Genomic DNA, 16,374 nt, shown 5'->3' with positions numbered 1-16,374 from the left:
ACACGTGCTCCAAGTAAGCTGCCAGTATTACAAATTTCAGTTCTTTTGAAAAACAAAGGCGTCAGGCATTTTACCCATGCAAAGAGACTAACTGCATATGGTCCTTCCAAGTCTGAAAGTGCTCATAAAGCTAGGAATAAATGAACCAGTACCAAAGCAGGAACAAAATAGGAGTTATATTCAAGGCTCTTCCTAATGCCCAGAAAAGAGGATCCTTGTAGACCCATCCTGGAACCAACAAATCTGTACACCTACCTGACGGTCCCAAAATGCACTTTTTTTAAACATCTTTAATAATGTCACATATTAAATGGTGACATGTGTACACATTCAATCATAAAAGTGAAAAAAAAATAAAAATGCTGACATTGCAAGTTCTCTTAGCACTCACTCATATTCCTTCAAGTATTGATAGCTATCATGGACCTCTAGGATTCCCACCTTCACATACCAATTCACAGGTACCACAAATACTTCCTCAGATTTGAGGTTGGGGCTCTCAGTATCAGTTTACCTCCTTCCCTTTGAACTGACTACTGAACCCAGAGTATTTACAATGTGCCTGGATCTAGTCATAATGTATTGCAGAACAAAGGAGCATTCACTGTTACCTCTACTTAAATGACTGCCTCACCCAGGGCACTGACCCAAGTGGAGGTGGAGAGGGCTTTACAATTCACCATGAATTGTTTGCAAAACCTGGGATTTTCATTCAGTATCCCCAGGTCAAGTTTCACCCCTTCCAAAAGAGTGGTGCTACTTGGCATCTTACTGGATTGCAGTAATCAGAGGTCCTATCTCCCTGAGCAAAAAGTGGAATCCCTTTGCACAGCACCTTCAGGCTCTGAGACAGAAGCCTATGGTCTTGACCAGGGATATCTTAATGGCACAAGGGTTTATGACTTCCATAGTACTTATGGCCATACTGAAAATGATACACATCAGGAAGCTCCAATGATTAACAAGGATACACATCAGGAAGCTCCAATGGTTAACAAGCATGCACATCAGGAAGGTCCAATGGTTAATAAAGATACACATCAGGAAGCTCCAATGGTTAACAAGGATACACATCAGGAAGCTCCAATGGTTAACAAGCATGCACATCAGGAAGCTCCAATGGTTAACAAGGATACACATCAGGAAGCTCCAATGGTTAACAAGCATGCACATCAGGAAGCTCTAGTGGTAACTAAGAAGTATGTGAAGCCAATATTGTCAGTCCATGAAGGAGATGATTCTTTAGTTACCTTGCATCATGCAGGAATCTTTTTTGTGCAATATCAGCTTGTATGCTAACGATACCACGAAGAGTGCAGTGGTTAGAGATGGAGTACTTGATCACTTAAGAAGCCTGCTGATGTTTTCAAGGTGGATGCAGAGGTGGCAGGCAGAATACAATATAAGAAAGTGAAGTTATGCATGTTGGTGTGTGTGTGTGGTGGGGAGAGGCACAGAAAATGTACAGTCCTGGTTATAATCCTTAAGCAGGACAAAGAAGGAAAAAAAGAATCTCAGAGTCCTAGTCACCATCAAGCTAAATCATGACATGCAGCACAGAAGGACAATGGCAAAGGCCAACAGAATGTATAAGATGAATTCCAGAGATGCTGAGTTATATCTTTCCACTGCACAAGTCCCTAGTTAGAAGACATATAGGATCAAGACATATAGAGTACTCTGCAGATTTTTAGGCTTACTCTGTGCTTCAAGTTTCAACTGACAACTAGATGAAGCTTCAATTGTATGAAAAAATGGCCAATGACTCAGCCTATAGAATAAGTTACCACTATAGGTCAAAGTATGCTTTAGCTAACTATAATGCAATGCTTAATGACTGGATGGAAAGACGCGAATTCATAAAACTGTTATCATGCGTTGCTCTGTTTGACATAGAAGGTGTATGCTATTAAGTGTTTGAAAAGGTGGGAAAGAACTTTTGTGGGTATCTACTTAAAATATCTGGCTAATGTTTGCCTTTTACTGTACAGTTTCTATGTTCCTTATTGAAGCAGCTAAAAAAGCATGCTTTTTGGGGGGTGTAGGGACTCCACAGTTAAGTAAAATAAAAAGAGCACACACCATGAATCAGTACCGGCACACAAACAGAAATTGCACTGGCAGTCATTTCCTATGTAAAACACTGATTATTGACTTAAACATCACTGGGCTAAAATCCACAAAATTTATTTATTTATTTATTTTTATTTTACATTTGTTAACCGGGAGAAATCCGACTGGATACATATCCATTTTCAGCGGAGGCCCGGGGAGAAAAGCACCAAAATTATACAAATACAGACAGTTAAAAAACAGACAAGAGTCAATCAAACAATCAATTGAAGATTCTGTTGTTTACATACTAGATATAAGATGAGATTAAAGCAATACTTTATAAGGATGTGATGGAAACAAGAATAAGGTAATGACATAATATTATTAATAATAAATTCTATAGATAGTTTCATTTCAAAAAGTTCACCTGATAAAAAAGAACAAGGAGAAAAATCTTGATCATGGGGAGAGAAGTAAGCTATTCCTATGAGAAAAACTGAGGATAAAGGTCAATTATAGTAGAGATTTTTCAGGGAAGAATTCAGGAGGACATAGAATTTTTATAAAGGAAGGGAATCCATATCAGAGCCTAGGAATTGTCAGTCAGGAGATGAGCATTGGCATAGCCAGTGCTTCTGAAAGTGGTGAAACAGTTGTTTTTTTAATTGGGGTAGAGAGGTAGTAGAAAGAATACTGGTGGGAAGAGAGTTCCAGACTTTTCCTACAGCGTTTGAAAACTGAAATTCTACCCATTGAATATTTGATAAAGTATTCAGAAATGTTGTTTCAGATACTGTATACTGGAAGTAAAACAAAGCTGTTAGTGCGCAGTACAGTTATCAAAACACTGAACAGAATGGAGGGCTTGTACATATACAAACAGGAAAGGAGAAAGTACAGCTGTGCAAGTAAACATATAATAAGGTAGATGTTGCAATCGCCTAAGCTATATGGGTTATATCTTGCCAAGAATATGACCAATGGCCTATTTTCAAAAGTTTCAGGGCACCTTCCACACAACTAAATGCTGGAGCATTAAAGCAGCAATTTGGGTGCCAAAAGCTTCAGAAATTTCTTGCCTCAAAAAAGGAGGCTACAATTGTGAAAGGAAAATACTAGGAAAAACAACGAGACAAAAACAATTCAAATATATACAGCTGGATACATACATCCACATCTTGACAATACATAAAAACAAAACAAGGGGAATGGAGGGAGGGGACAGTTACTGTAACAGTAATCTATTAGAATATCTACTGTTATGATAAGCTTCCCCACACAGCTATACTATGTTCAATATTAGATCACTATTGCAGTAGCTTAAGCTATTTAGATAGACAGAGATTAGAATTATATAGGGAGGAAGAAAATTAAGAATCCAGGAGCCACTAAAGAATGGTTCTAGCAAAGCTTGTTCTGGGCCTGGAAAGGGAATCCAGTTTGTAATACTTTGTAAAAGTATGTATAGTGGACCAAGTTGCTCACCTGAGAATACTTCTAGAGTCAATCTCTTTCCAAAAAGCCATATAAAAAGGCAAAGCCATGGTAAAGTGTGCTCTGACCCTACGTGAAGTGTCCAGTTATAGTAAGAATAGCAGAAAAAATAGCATGAGACAACTATTTAGAAATTGTCTGCTTTAACATTGGTTGTCCTCTTTTTCTTATCTTCGCAGGAAACAAACAGCTGATCAATCTTCCTGTAAGATTTAGTTCTGTCCAAGTAGTATTTGAGCTGCCTGTGGACATCCAGGGTGTGTAATATTCTTTCTTCCTTGTCTTTAGGTTCTGGAAAGAATACATGGAGATAATCAGATTGGCTCATGCAAACCCCAAAACCACTTTAGGTATGAAAGAAACATTTGTTCTCACAGAAATCCCATCCTTGTGAAAAAGGAGGCAAACAGACTCACCATAAAAGTGTGTAACCCACTTGCCTGTCCTTCAGAAGTCAAATCAATGAATAACAGTTTTTCGAGTTAAGAACCCCAGTCTAGCCTGATGAGCAGGTTCAAATGGAAAACGTGTCAGCTTTTCAAGCACAAAGTTAAGATCCCAAGGAGAAGCCACCTATTTTATTGGTGGACAAATATGTAAAACCCCTTTCAAAAACTGGTTGACCTGAGGACAGGAAGAAGTGTAGAGGGGTTCTAATGGTATTTAAGCAGAAATAGCCCAAAGATAAATTTTGATAGAAGAGTATAGATTCATAGATTCATAGATTAGTACTAGGCTAACTGCCCTTGTGAGCCATTTTAAGCCTAGACAATTATCCCCTGTGAGATTCAAACCCTGTACCTTGTGTCTGTAAGGCAAACACCTTAACCATTAGGCCATCCTCCCAACCCTAAAAGGCAGGAGGATAACAACTCACACAATTATTCTAAAACTAGATGCATTTGGACCTTGAAAAGGTCTAGGTTCTTAGTACGGCACCAATTACAAAGTATTTTACACATGAATGTATATGTTTTCCTAGCAGAATGTTTTTAGTCTCTTTTAGTACCTGCTGCACATCTTCAGAGAACACATGCCTACAGGTTATCAAAACTCTATCATCAAGGCAGTCTGCTGAAGTGTTTTCAAGCTGCGGTTTATCACACAACCCCTGTCTTGTGTGAGTAAATCCAGTCTGTGGGGAAGCTAGTGGTTCATAGTTTCATAGGTTTGTACTAGGCTGTTAACCACCAGGGTCTTTATAAGCCTAGCCTGCAACCCAACCCAGTTTTGTCATCGAGTACACTGGACACCTGTATGGTAGGGGTATGCTAGTAAGGAGGTAGCCAAGAGTTATGGGGGGTATGTTAGTTTGGGAATAGTTATCTTACTGTTGGCCTCTGTCCATCAGAGATATGGGGGACATACAGGGGTGAATTTACGATTTCCCATCCACTGATCAAGGTTTCACTTGAAAAGGGTCAGGGATGAACTCTGCCTCACTGGATGGGGAGCCTGTTCCATTGTGTGAGGATCCTTTGAGACACATATAATTATCTCCAGCATGTGTTATTTATGTTACAGGCAAAGTTCAGGTCCTTGGATCTAATGTTCCTGGTGCTGTTTGTTTTGCGGATGTGCAAGAAGTTCATCAGAGATGGGTCTGAATATGCAAGGTAAAGATCAGCTCTCAGTAACCTGTAAGAGACTGAGTAAAGAAACAGGGCATTTAGGTGATCTTTGTAGTACAGAGTATTCATAAACCTTTGAGGGTGTCCCAGTTGTTGCAGGTGCCTTGGTTAGGAAATTGCCAAAGGGGCACTGTATTTGATAATTGGTCTGACAAGGGCTGAGTAGAGTGGTACTGTAACTTCCCTGGACCTGGATGCCATATCCTTGGTTATGAGTTGGGCAAAACAGAATGATTTTATAGGTTCATATGTTGGTACTAGGCTATTGGCCCTAGGGCTTATACAAGCCTAGCCATAACAATTCCCTGGATATTTCTTCCCACAATATTTACTTCCCTGGACCCCTGTCTAGCAGGGCGACTGACGTGATCCCCAGGGTGAATTTCCTATCTCCCATCTAACTGTCAAGGTTCCTTTTGAAGAAAGCCAAGGAGGCACCCTACTTGACATGTATAGGCAGTCTATTCCAGAGTATGGGGAGTCTCTGGGGCAGGAACCTATCCCTCCAGCATGTTTTGTTCATTGTGATGACAAGGTGTAGATCCCTGGAGTGTGTGGCTCCGAGGGACTGGGATTTCTTTAAGTGGAGCATGTCCAACAGCTCAGGGTTTGATATGGCCTTGTATGTTAAGCATAGATCGCCTCTGAGTAGACAATATGCCACAGAGTATAGCTGGAGTTTTTTTAGACAGTCAGCATAGGGCATCTGCTTAGGCCTGTGATTCTTTTAGTGAGGTATTTCTGCATCCTTTCCAGCTGTTGCAGATGTCTTGTGAGGTACATACCAATCGAGGCATTGTACTCTATAATGGGTCTAATGACGGATGAGTACAGTGGGACAATGACCTCCTTTTTTCTGGATGAAAAGCCCTTAGTGATGAGGTGTGCCACATAGAAGGATTTCCTGAATGTTGTGGCGATGTGGTTATCGAAGGTGAGACCACTGTCCACTGTCCATTTTCTTACTATCTTGGCTATGTTCCCAAATCCTTAACTAGTAGGTTAACTTTTAGAGACATTTTACTGATATAGTAATTAGCTTGGGTGGACAACTTCCCAAAGGGCTCTATAAAACTCAACATGAAGAAATGCATTACTCCATGGCTCTGGCACCAATCATTTGTTTGTGTCAGACCCTCGTGTTGGATATTGGTGTCATTGGAGGAATCTATCAAAGCCAATTTACAGTTATCTGTGAACCTGGTGAGCCAGAGGCCTTCAATATTAGCCTTGACTTATGACAAGTAGATGCCAAACAGGAGCAGGACCAACACTGAGCCCTGGGGTACTCAGACTGTGACTGGTCTCCTAGTATTTAAGCAGAAGTGGCCCATAGATATTTGCCCTTGGCTATTTTCAAAAGAAGGGAGAACCACTGTTGTCTGGGCCAAAGGATAGTCACCACCACTACCTCTGGAGAGTCCTTCTGGATCTTTAAAGAACTCTGGATATCAGTGAAAAGGATAGAAAAGCACAGAAGAAAGTTCCTGTACATAGCAAAGAAAAAAAAAATCTGTCTTCCAGGTTTGTTTCCAAGGAATTCTGGAGCAAAATTTCTTTAACTATCCATTTTGAAAGGAGGCAAACAGATCTATTTGAGGTATTCACTATAGTTGGATCCGTTCCTAGAAGACTCCCGGGTGTAGTTTCCACTTGTGAGAGTCTGTCTTGATCCTGCTGGGCTTATCTGCTATAATATTTTGCTCTGATGAAATGTAAGAATCCTGAAAAGTCAAATTGAGCTAGTTGCCATTCCCCAAGCCATCATGGCAAGTCTGCAATATAATATCTGGTATCCAAGATAGAACATAATATGGTTAAAACAGCTGTATTATGTTGAACTGGCTCCTCAAGTTATAAGAACTTTTCAAAGGTTAAAATTCCAAATGCCCTTAATGGCTATAAATAAAAAAAAAAATGTAAATTAATTAATTAATCAGAACAAATCTGGTTCATTCATTCATTCATTAAGTAATTAATTAATTAATTAATTAATTAATATAAACAAAAAAAAAGAAAACATCAATCAACCTAAGTTACTTCTTAAAGGAGCAACTTCCATGGTAATTCTGTGTTAAGCACAGAGGAGAACTGCACCCACAGACTGAAAAAAACATGCCTTTTTTAATAAGGAAATCCACATCCCTTCCACACCCCCCCCCCTCCAGCAAAGGTAACCACCATGAAAAACTTCTCCAAAGCTAACTTTGGGATCTTAAAAACAGAGGTGGCTAACTTCATGGCACCCATGCAAATGGAGAATAGTTACGTGACTGCAGAATCATATACCAATGCACTGTACGAACACATACACAAATGCATGAATCTTGCCATACCCAATAGAGCCAAGACAGTCTCCTCCAAAAAAGAAAGCCAATCTGGTGGTCCCCTGCCATAAACAAACTCTACAACATAAGGAGGAAACTGATGTGGAATAAGGTGAAGTCCCAAGACTGAAAAAACTCCCTTGTTTGCCTGAACAAAAAGTTGAGATTCCTCATCAAATCCTCTAAAGCTAGGTATGAAAGCAGAATTGCAGCAGATAGCAAAGACAACCACAAGGCCTTCTATAGTTATGTAAAGAATCTTTACGGCAATACCCAGATTTGTTCTGAGCTACTGCACAATGATACCTCCTATACCAAGCCAACAGTTATTGTCAGTATACTGGCCGACAGATCAGTGCCAACTTTACCCCCCCCCCCCAAAGAACCAATCACAATACCAGTAGATTGCCAGGCACCCAGTATTACTGTGGCACAGGTTAAAACAGCACTGTCCAAGGCCAAGAATACAATTTCTAAGGGACCTGACAATATCCTTGGTTGTATTCTACATGAACTACAGAGTGAACTGGCACCTCACCTGTGTGTTCTGTTCAATCACAGCCTCACCTCAGGCTTTGTCCCTGCCAAATGGTGCACTGCTACAGTTATCCCTCTCCACAAAGGCGGAACGACTACAGACCCTGGGAGCTATCACCCATTAGCCTGATGAGTCTGATATGCAAAGCTATGGAAAGCATCATCATGGACCTAATAAACAAGGATATAGGGAATCTCCAAATTCTGGATCCCACACAGTTTGGTTTTGTGAAGGGTAGATCATGCCTGCTCAACTTGGTCGACCTCTTTGAGTCAGTCACCAGAGCTGTGGATGAAGGCAAGGTGGTTCATAAAGCCTACCTTGATCTGGCCAAGGCCTTTGATACCATTCCCCACTCTGGAATCATAGAAAAACTCACTAAGCTTGGCATCAATCCCTATATCACTAGGTGGGTTGCAAACTGGCTCACAGATAGAACCCACAGTGTGAAAGTAGCTGACTCCAAGTCAGACTACCGATTAGTAACAAGTGGAGTCCCATAGGGTTTGGTCCTGGGTCCTCTCCTGTTTGGTGTCTACTTCTCTGAAGTCCAGACCAGCACGAAGGGACTCTGGCTGACAAAGTTTGCAGACAATTGCAAGTTGGGAGCCATTATTAACTCCACAAGTGATGCTGACATCCTACAGAATGGTCTCACTGTGACCAACGACTGGTGTCAGAACCATGGCCTTTGGCTCAATGCCAAAAAATGTGTAATCATCCCCTTTGGGAAAAACCCAGTTCCCATGAATTACCACATTGATGGTAGTCCACTGAACACAGAAGACATTATAAGAGATCTGGGAACACAGATTGATAGCAACCTCTCTTTCGATCACCACATTGCCACTGTGGTCAAAAAGTCCTTCTATGTGGCACATCTCATTACTAAGGGTTTTGCTTCCAGGAAGAAAGAGGTCATTGTCTCCCTCTACTCTTCCCCCATTAGGCCAATCATCGAGTACAATGCCCCATTTGGCATGTACCTCACTAGACACCTGCAACAACTGGAGAGGCTGAAAAAGTACCTCACAAAGAGGATCCTAGGCCTTAAACACTTGCCCTATACGAAGAGACTCAAAAACTCCAACTATTCTCTGTCTCATATAGCCTACTTAGAGGCGATCTCTGCTTGACTTACAAAGCCATGTCTGACCCAGCTCTGTTAGAAATACTACATCTAAAGAAATCCCAATCCCTCCGCAACACACGCTCCAGAGATCTCAACCTCATTACCACAATTAACAGAACATACTAGAGGGACAGGTTCACAACCAAGAGACTGCCCATGCTACGGAACAGACTTCCCACACATGTCAAGCAGAGCACCTCACTGACCCTCTTCAAGAGAAATCTTGATGAGTGGATGGGAAACAGAAAAGTTGCCCTGGGGATAACACCAGTGGCTCTACTCGACAGAAGCACTGGGAAGTAAGGTCGGGTGGCACTATGCCAGGGTAATCCTATGCCTAGGCTTGTAAAGGCCCAAGGGCTATTAGCCTAGTACACACCTATGAACCTATGAAATGTTTTTAAAGGTTCTTCATATGTCTCTAGCAGTGTTTCCAGTTCTGATTTGGGTTGCACATATACAACATTGATACTGTTGGGCATTTCACTGTGATGATTGGCAGCATGTTGGTTGGTGGGCCACGGGCATTTATTTATTCCTTAGACTTTGAGTATACAGTTAATATTGGGGCAAAACCATTTGTAATTAAGCAGAACAACTAAGTCTACAACCTCTTTTCACAAAGCAGAGAAATGTACTAAAATGATGCTATTTTAATCCCATGACAGAGATGGCTTAACTGCATTCTTCAGCAATGATGCTAACTGGTTAGGCATTTGATTTCTGCTGTGCTTTTGTTAATTTTGTAAATGTATGCACATGCTTTCTGCTATTTGTTTATACCCCCATTAGCACCTTCATGACCCATTGTGTGTCTCTGTAGTGTAACAATGAGTGTGTTAATCACTTGCTATAACCATTTACTTGTTGGATGGGTGATGAACTGAACCACTGCTGAAGCGTTTGCATAAACTAGTGTCTGTTACAGGCTTTTTGTTATTGATCTAATTTAATTGTTCTTAATGTTTTGTACATTTCATTTTGCAGATTATATTTCATTGCAATACTATAATAATGAGGTAACTCGGTGTTGCTGCTTGCATGGTACATTGTTTAGTATTTTGTATGCAATCTTTTATCTGTTTGCAGTTGTGGGTACAGCTTGATTTGTTACAGGCCTTATATAACATATATATGATACACACACATGCATTGTGTGTAGAATATTTGTTTACTGGGGTAGTGCACTGATCAGCACTGACCAAGTTCAGGATAAGCCTGGATGAAATTCAAAACAGTTCATAAAAAGACAGATACATAAGCAATAACACAAGTAGTTTAGATTAGACTGTATATGTACATTCTAGAAAACAGAGTGTAATGATACAGTATTTACATTAGTTTGGAAACTGGGTAAACCTTCAGTAATTCTTTGAAAGCAGCTGAGAGGTGGAAAGGAAAGAGGGATAATGTAGTGTATTATTTATTTAGTTTTGATTGACCAGGTTAATCTCACTACGATAGTGATCCTGCCTGGTGTGATGTGGCATGGATGCTTTGTGCTGAACACTAGCACCCATGTTAATGGACATCTGTGGGACTGGCTGCCATAATATGATGCTGAAGCTTGTCACAGACTGCATTTTAAGGGAAGTCTAACATGTACTCTGCCCTTGTACTGTATGCAAAAGGCAATGCAATTAGTGTGATACGGCAAAATAGATAATATATTGCAATGTCAAGTCATGGTCTGAAATTTTTTTTGGGGGTGCAGTATGGCTGTAACAGCACAGTTCAGTGCTCTGGACCTACATGCTTTGTGCGGGGGGGGGGGGGGATGCAGTAGGACTTGGTTGTAAGGGACTTGGCCATTTCTGCAGTTGTGGTAATGGTTTCTGTGGTAAGCTTACCAATAAATGTATTTGTATATGCAACCTCCCAAAACAGTAACCAAAGCAGAGCCAAGCTGCTTCCCTCTACCCAGGATTGGTGAGCCAGCTTGTGTGTGTATAAGCAGTGAGGTAACTAACTGTACTAGAGTAACTTTCCAGTCAACCCAATATCATATTCATGGGGAACATCAACTACACCACTATAAACTGAGAATCCTTAACAACCCCAAACTCACAGGCCCAAACATTCCAGCTAGTTCATATGCCTACTCGCGGTGCAAAGATGCTCAACCTAGCCCTCATGAACATGGGTGAAGGTTAAAACCACCCTTCCTGCACAGACAAGCACACACATGCTTGCTCACACGCGCACACACACACACACACACACACACACACACACACACACACACACACACACACGTGCACGCACAGTGTAACATCCTCAAAGATCAGGTCAGACCATGAAGTTGTCTCCTTTGAAATAAAACCTGGGACACTAGCCAGATCTAGAACTTTCAGGAATTAGTCTAAGGCAAATGAACTACTATTAAGTGACACTCTGGCAAAATTTAATAAACTTAAATTAGCCTCTTAGCCTAAGAACAATTGCAAGGCCTGATTTAGCAATGTCAACAATCTCAAAGGCAATACACAACAATATGCTAAACTAATGGTAAATTAAGCTACCTACACTTAGCCAAAAGACATAGTGAATCTACTGGCCAATAAAGTCTGCTCCAACTGCTTTCTCCCCTTGACACCACTCAAGAAGTAACTCCAACTATAATTATCACCAGGGAATAGGTTCTCAATGATTTCTAAAAGGCCAAAAACACTACATCAATGGGTCCTAATAATATCCCAAGATTCCTCCTAGATAGCAAGAAACATGACCTGAAAGGTCCACTAGAATGATTATTTAACCATAGCCTCCAAACAGACTTAATACCAAATTAATGCTGGACTACAGCTGTTATCCCTCTGCACAAGGGCAGGTCATCTACTGACCAGGGTAATTACTGACTTATAATTATGACTAGTCTCATATGTAAAGCCATTGAAAAAAATATCTTATATGATAAATAATGACACTGGACCTAACCTAGTTTGATTTAGTCAAGGGCAGGTCATGCCTGATCAACCTGGTGCACTTCAAGAAAGTCATCAAAGTAATGGATGAGGGCAATATGGTACATATGGCCTACCTTGACATGCTAAGGCATTCTACATAATACCCCACGCAAACATTGTAGACAAGCTCGTGAAATCAGGTGCAAACTCCTATGTCACACACTAGACAATCATCTGGCTTACAGATAAGTCCCAAGAAGTATGCAAAATGGTCAGTCACTAGCAGAGTCATCAAATGTTTGGTGCTGGGGCAGCTCCTTTTTGGCATAGGTTCATAGGAGGTTACTAGGCTAATGGCCCTAAGGCCTTTACAAGCCTAGCCATGTTACACCCATGTTCCCTAATTGACCATGGTTATTATTCACAAAGTGAGTCTATGATCAGCAGTGACTGCCCTGTCCATATGGGACATAGATACCATCCCCAGAGTGAAGTTACGGTCTCCAATGCAGTTGTCTAGGTTGCTCTTGAATAGGGTAATTGAAGAGCTCTGTTTCACATGAATTGGGAGTTTATTCCAGAGGAGCAGAAATCTCTGGGATATTTATCTGTCTCTCCAGCATGTTCTGTTAATGTCATGTGCTAGGTTGAGATTCCTGGAGTGAGTGTTTCTTGTCCCATTTGATTTGCAGATATGCAGCATTTCCATTAGGGCAGGGTCAGAGACTGGTCTGTAGGCTAGCACAAGTCGCCTCTCAGCAGCCTGTAGGATACAGAGTACAGTGACAGGGCTTTCAGTCTTTCCATATAGGTCATGTTTTGGAGGTCCTGAATTTTCTTGGTGAGAAACCCCTGTGTCTCTCCAGCTGCTGCAGGTGTCTGGTGAGGTACATGCAAAAGGGAACATTGTACTCTATTAGTGGTCTTCTCTGAAGTAAAGTCTAATGTCACTGGTCTCTGGAAGACCAGGTTCACAGGTGACTGCAAACTAGACTCATTCATAAAATACCCCAAAGACATAGATACTTTCCAAGAAGGCCTGATACAAACTAATAAGTGGTGCTAGAGTCAAGGCTTAAAATTCCATACCAAGAAATGTATAATAGTAACCTTGGGTAAGACAGCCATTCCAGGAGTAGCCTTTTGTGAATTCTTTATTTAACACTGTCATTTAGCACAGATATGGTCTGTCGCCATACAAAAGGCACTCAAGGTGGATGAGTAATGCATTCAGTCCAAGCAAGACAGTATTTCAGTGCATGTTCTTTCGTCTGATGCAGGGATATGAACCTGGATGTCTTTACAATAAACAACTTACTTTCACTAAAATAAGTGACATTGGAGATTTAAGAAACACCAATAGTGGTATCTTGGAATTAAAAAGGGAAGGGAATAAACATATTTACATAAACGCTATAAATAGTAATATGTGGGCTAGATTTATAAAGAGGAATGAAAAACTGAAGTGACTGAAATCAGAAACAAAATAGTGAAGGGGGCCACCTATTGAGCTACAATGTAAGAAAAATAAATTGGAGAAGATGCATTAACAATGCTGTACTGGTTTAAGTTTAAGAAAGTTGGTGCAGACAATTTGGATACATCCTCCATTTCCAAGAGACAAATTACAGGGAGCAAATACAGACACCAGTACAATAAGAGGTAAATGGCCTGATTTTGCAGAATACTCATAATTTTTTAATCTTATTTTTGACCTGTCCCTCATAACTTCTCAGGTAATCAGTGGTGATTACTGTTAAGTCAATAATAATGTGACAGTTTAAACTTGTATTACTATTGTTTAGAAAATAAATGCAAATTGATTCAAAATGTCTTATTTTAGGGCATCACAGTGCTATATAAAAACAAAATATTTTATTTTTACAGCCTTTGTGACACAATTATTTAAGAATTTTGCTTTCTCAGGAATCCCCGAAAAATGAAGTTGGAAGGTTTGCCAAACAATGTGTTACCAATTTCTAGGTAGTAAGTGTGATTATATGAGGTAGTGCCAGGTCTGCCAGGGGGAGTAGGGCAGTGCATGTGTAACATATGCCAGCATAGCCAGCTGGAGTTTTGTAAAGAATTATATGTCATTTAAATATCAAACTAATTTGTATAGATGCTAGTGTTAAAAATGCATTTGTAAAGTTGCTTGTGTTAAAAATGTTTCAACAGTTGGTCCTGCTGGACAGAAAAGAAATATACATGTATGTCAGACTGTATTGTTGTAACTGATGAAATATATATATTTTAACACAGGATACTGAAAGGGAAGGAGTTAAGGTCAGCCCAGCTAACCTTAAGAAAAAAAGCCTGAAATTAAGTGACTTGGTTTAGGCCAAAAAGATTTTATTTCACAGGTCTGAATGCAGCCAGAGACATTTGTCTGTGAAAAGCATGGGTTGGGATCCTGCTCTAATGGTCTTAGTAGTGAACTAAGGGTGAAAGTTCTGGAGTTGTTTTACAGTTTCCAGATGCTGTAATAAACCTTAGCTAAAGTTCTATGTGTGTATTGTGATGCATCAGTGTCAGAGCCTGGCTCAGTTTCTAGTGAAAGGGTAATTGGTGATTTAATTGAATAATGAGGTTTAATTGCTCAGTATGATTTAGTATAAATATAGGGGAGTGGTGATATAGAGGTAGTATGTCTGAAAAAGTCCTAAACTCGAATGAAAAATTTGGTGATTCTGTTAAGCGTTTAGTTTTATTGCTTGTTTACTTTGACTGTTCTATGTTGTTGCTATTAAAATATTGTTTATCCCTGTACATTTGTTGGAGTCAGTTCTTCACCTATATAGTGTCTATTTTGTGATTTGTTTGGTTGGTGATGAGCCCTGCTTGATACTCTGGCACTGTCTTTTTGTGGAATGTTTATTTTAATGTTTTAAGTTAACACCTGAAGCTTACAGAAAAAAAAATGTTGTGAGAATTAGATGTAGGGGAAATGAATTTGTATGTGATTATATTAATGAGCTAAGCACTTATTTTCATAGGTGGGTGATTTGGTGTTAGGTCACCACTTTTGAAAGGTTGGCAGACATTTTGGTGAGGGAACAAGTCCTTAGCACTTTGCCTAAGGGCATGAGAATCTGGGTGGCATACCAGAAGTGTAACTCTACAGATGAGCTGAGAAGAAAAGGGGATCTGTACTTGGCAAGCAGGGCACCACTGAACAAGAAGCCCAGTGCTGTATATGAATATAAGAGAACCCGTGGTGGGCAGCCTAAACCATTTCAACATAGTCCAGCAGTAAAAGAGGAACCCGCTAGCTCAGGTACACAGCCAGGATCAGGGTTTAGATGTTTTAAATGTAACTAGAGAGGCCATGTAGCATACAAATGTCTACTGAAGCAAGGTGGGGAACACAAGGTGAGGAAGCCAGCAAGTGCCAATGGTAAGTTGTCTGGAGACAACAGGGTAACCAGTCTATCACCGGAGTTTGTATCATATTTTACTGGCTGGAAAACAGGCCACTGCCAACAGAGACATAGCCTCTGGCATAACCACTGTGAAGTCTGCAGTGGTTAATGAGGAGCAGTACTTGCTTGGGAAGGCCACTCCAGTCAGAGCTATAGGGGGGACTTCATTTCAAATACCTTTGGCCAGGGTTCACCTTCACTGAGAAGGTGAAAAAAAGGAAGCAAGAAAGTAAGTGTGTTTGAGGATATCCCTGCAGATGTTTTGATAAGGAATGATTTTGATAATGCAGTACCTTGTGTGCATGCAGTTACATGCAGTCAGGTCTGGAGACAGGCATGTGGGTCTGGTAGCCTGGGGGAGACCCAGACAGACCCTACACCTGAAGCCGAGGCTGGTGATGTGGCTCTTTCAGGGAGGGAGCTATCCTGTAGCAGTGAGTCTGAAGGTAAGACACAGTTGCTGACAGATACTGATGTTCCCTTGGACAGGGTGACTGCAAGGGGCAGAGGTGAGTGGTAGTACCCAGGCTGACAGTGAGGCACCACTGTCAGAAGATACTAGACGTCCTATGGAAGGGGAGTTGGGAAGGGTCAAAAAGGTATGGTTGAGACAGACTCAGCTCTTGGATCCTACATTATGAGGCTTAAGGGAGGTAGTTAAGGAGGCACCTGATTCTCAATGAAAAGGGGAGTTTGTATACTAAAACAACGGATTAATGTATATACAGTGGATCCCTGAGGGATGGCTAGAGGGTGAGTTAATGCAGGAGTTGGTAGTGTCCACAGCCTACCATCTGGCACTTCTAGCCATAGCCCATGACATTCCTTTTGTAGGTCATATGGGTATAAAGCATACCAAAAGACAAATT

The 16,374-nt window shown here is 40.7% G+C and overlaps 1 protein-coding gene across 1 annotated transcript in view; it reads right to left on the bottom strand.

Moving 5' to 3' along the window:
- Positions 1-7,034: 7,034 nt before the first annotated feature.
- The window catches only part of LOC122792868 (hemoglobin larval subunit beta-1-like), a 40,703-nt gene continuing 31,363 nt past the window's right edge, over positions 7,035-16,374 (bottom strand). The window contains exon 2 of the mRNA XM_044060427.1: positions 7,035-7,079. Coding sequence (XP_043916362.1) covers positions 7,035-7,079 — 45 coding nt within the window. The remainder of the gene's footprint in view (positions 7,080-16,374) is intronic.

Source organism: Protopterus annectens, chromosome 2.part0 (genome assembly GCF_019279795.1).
Source record: "Protopterus annectens isolate FY-2018-M chromosome 2.part0, PAN1.0, whole genome shotgun sequence".
Classification (NCBI taxonomy): Eukaryota; Metazoa; Chordata; order Ceratodontiformes; family Protopteridae; genus Protopterus; species Protopterus annectens.
The sequence above is the reverse complement of the archived record's forward strand: the minus strand, read 5'-3'. Positions and strand labels throughout refer to the sequence as shown.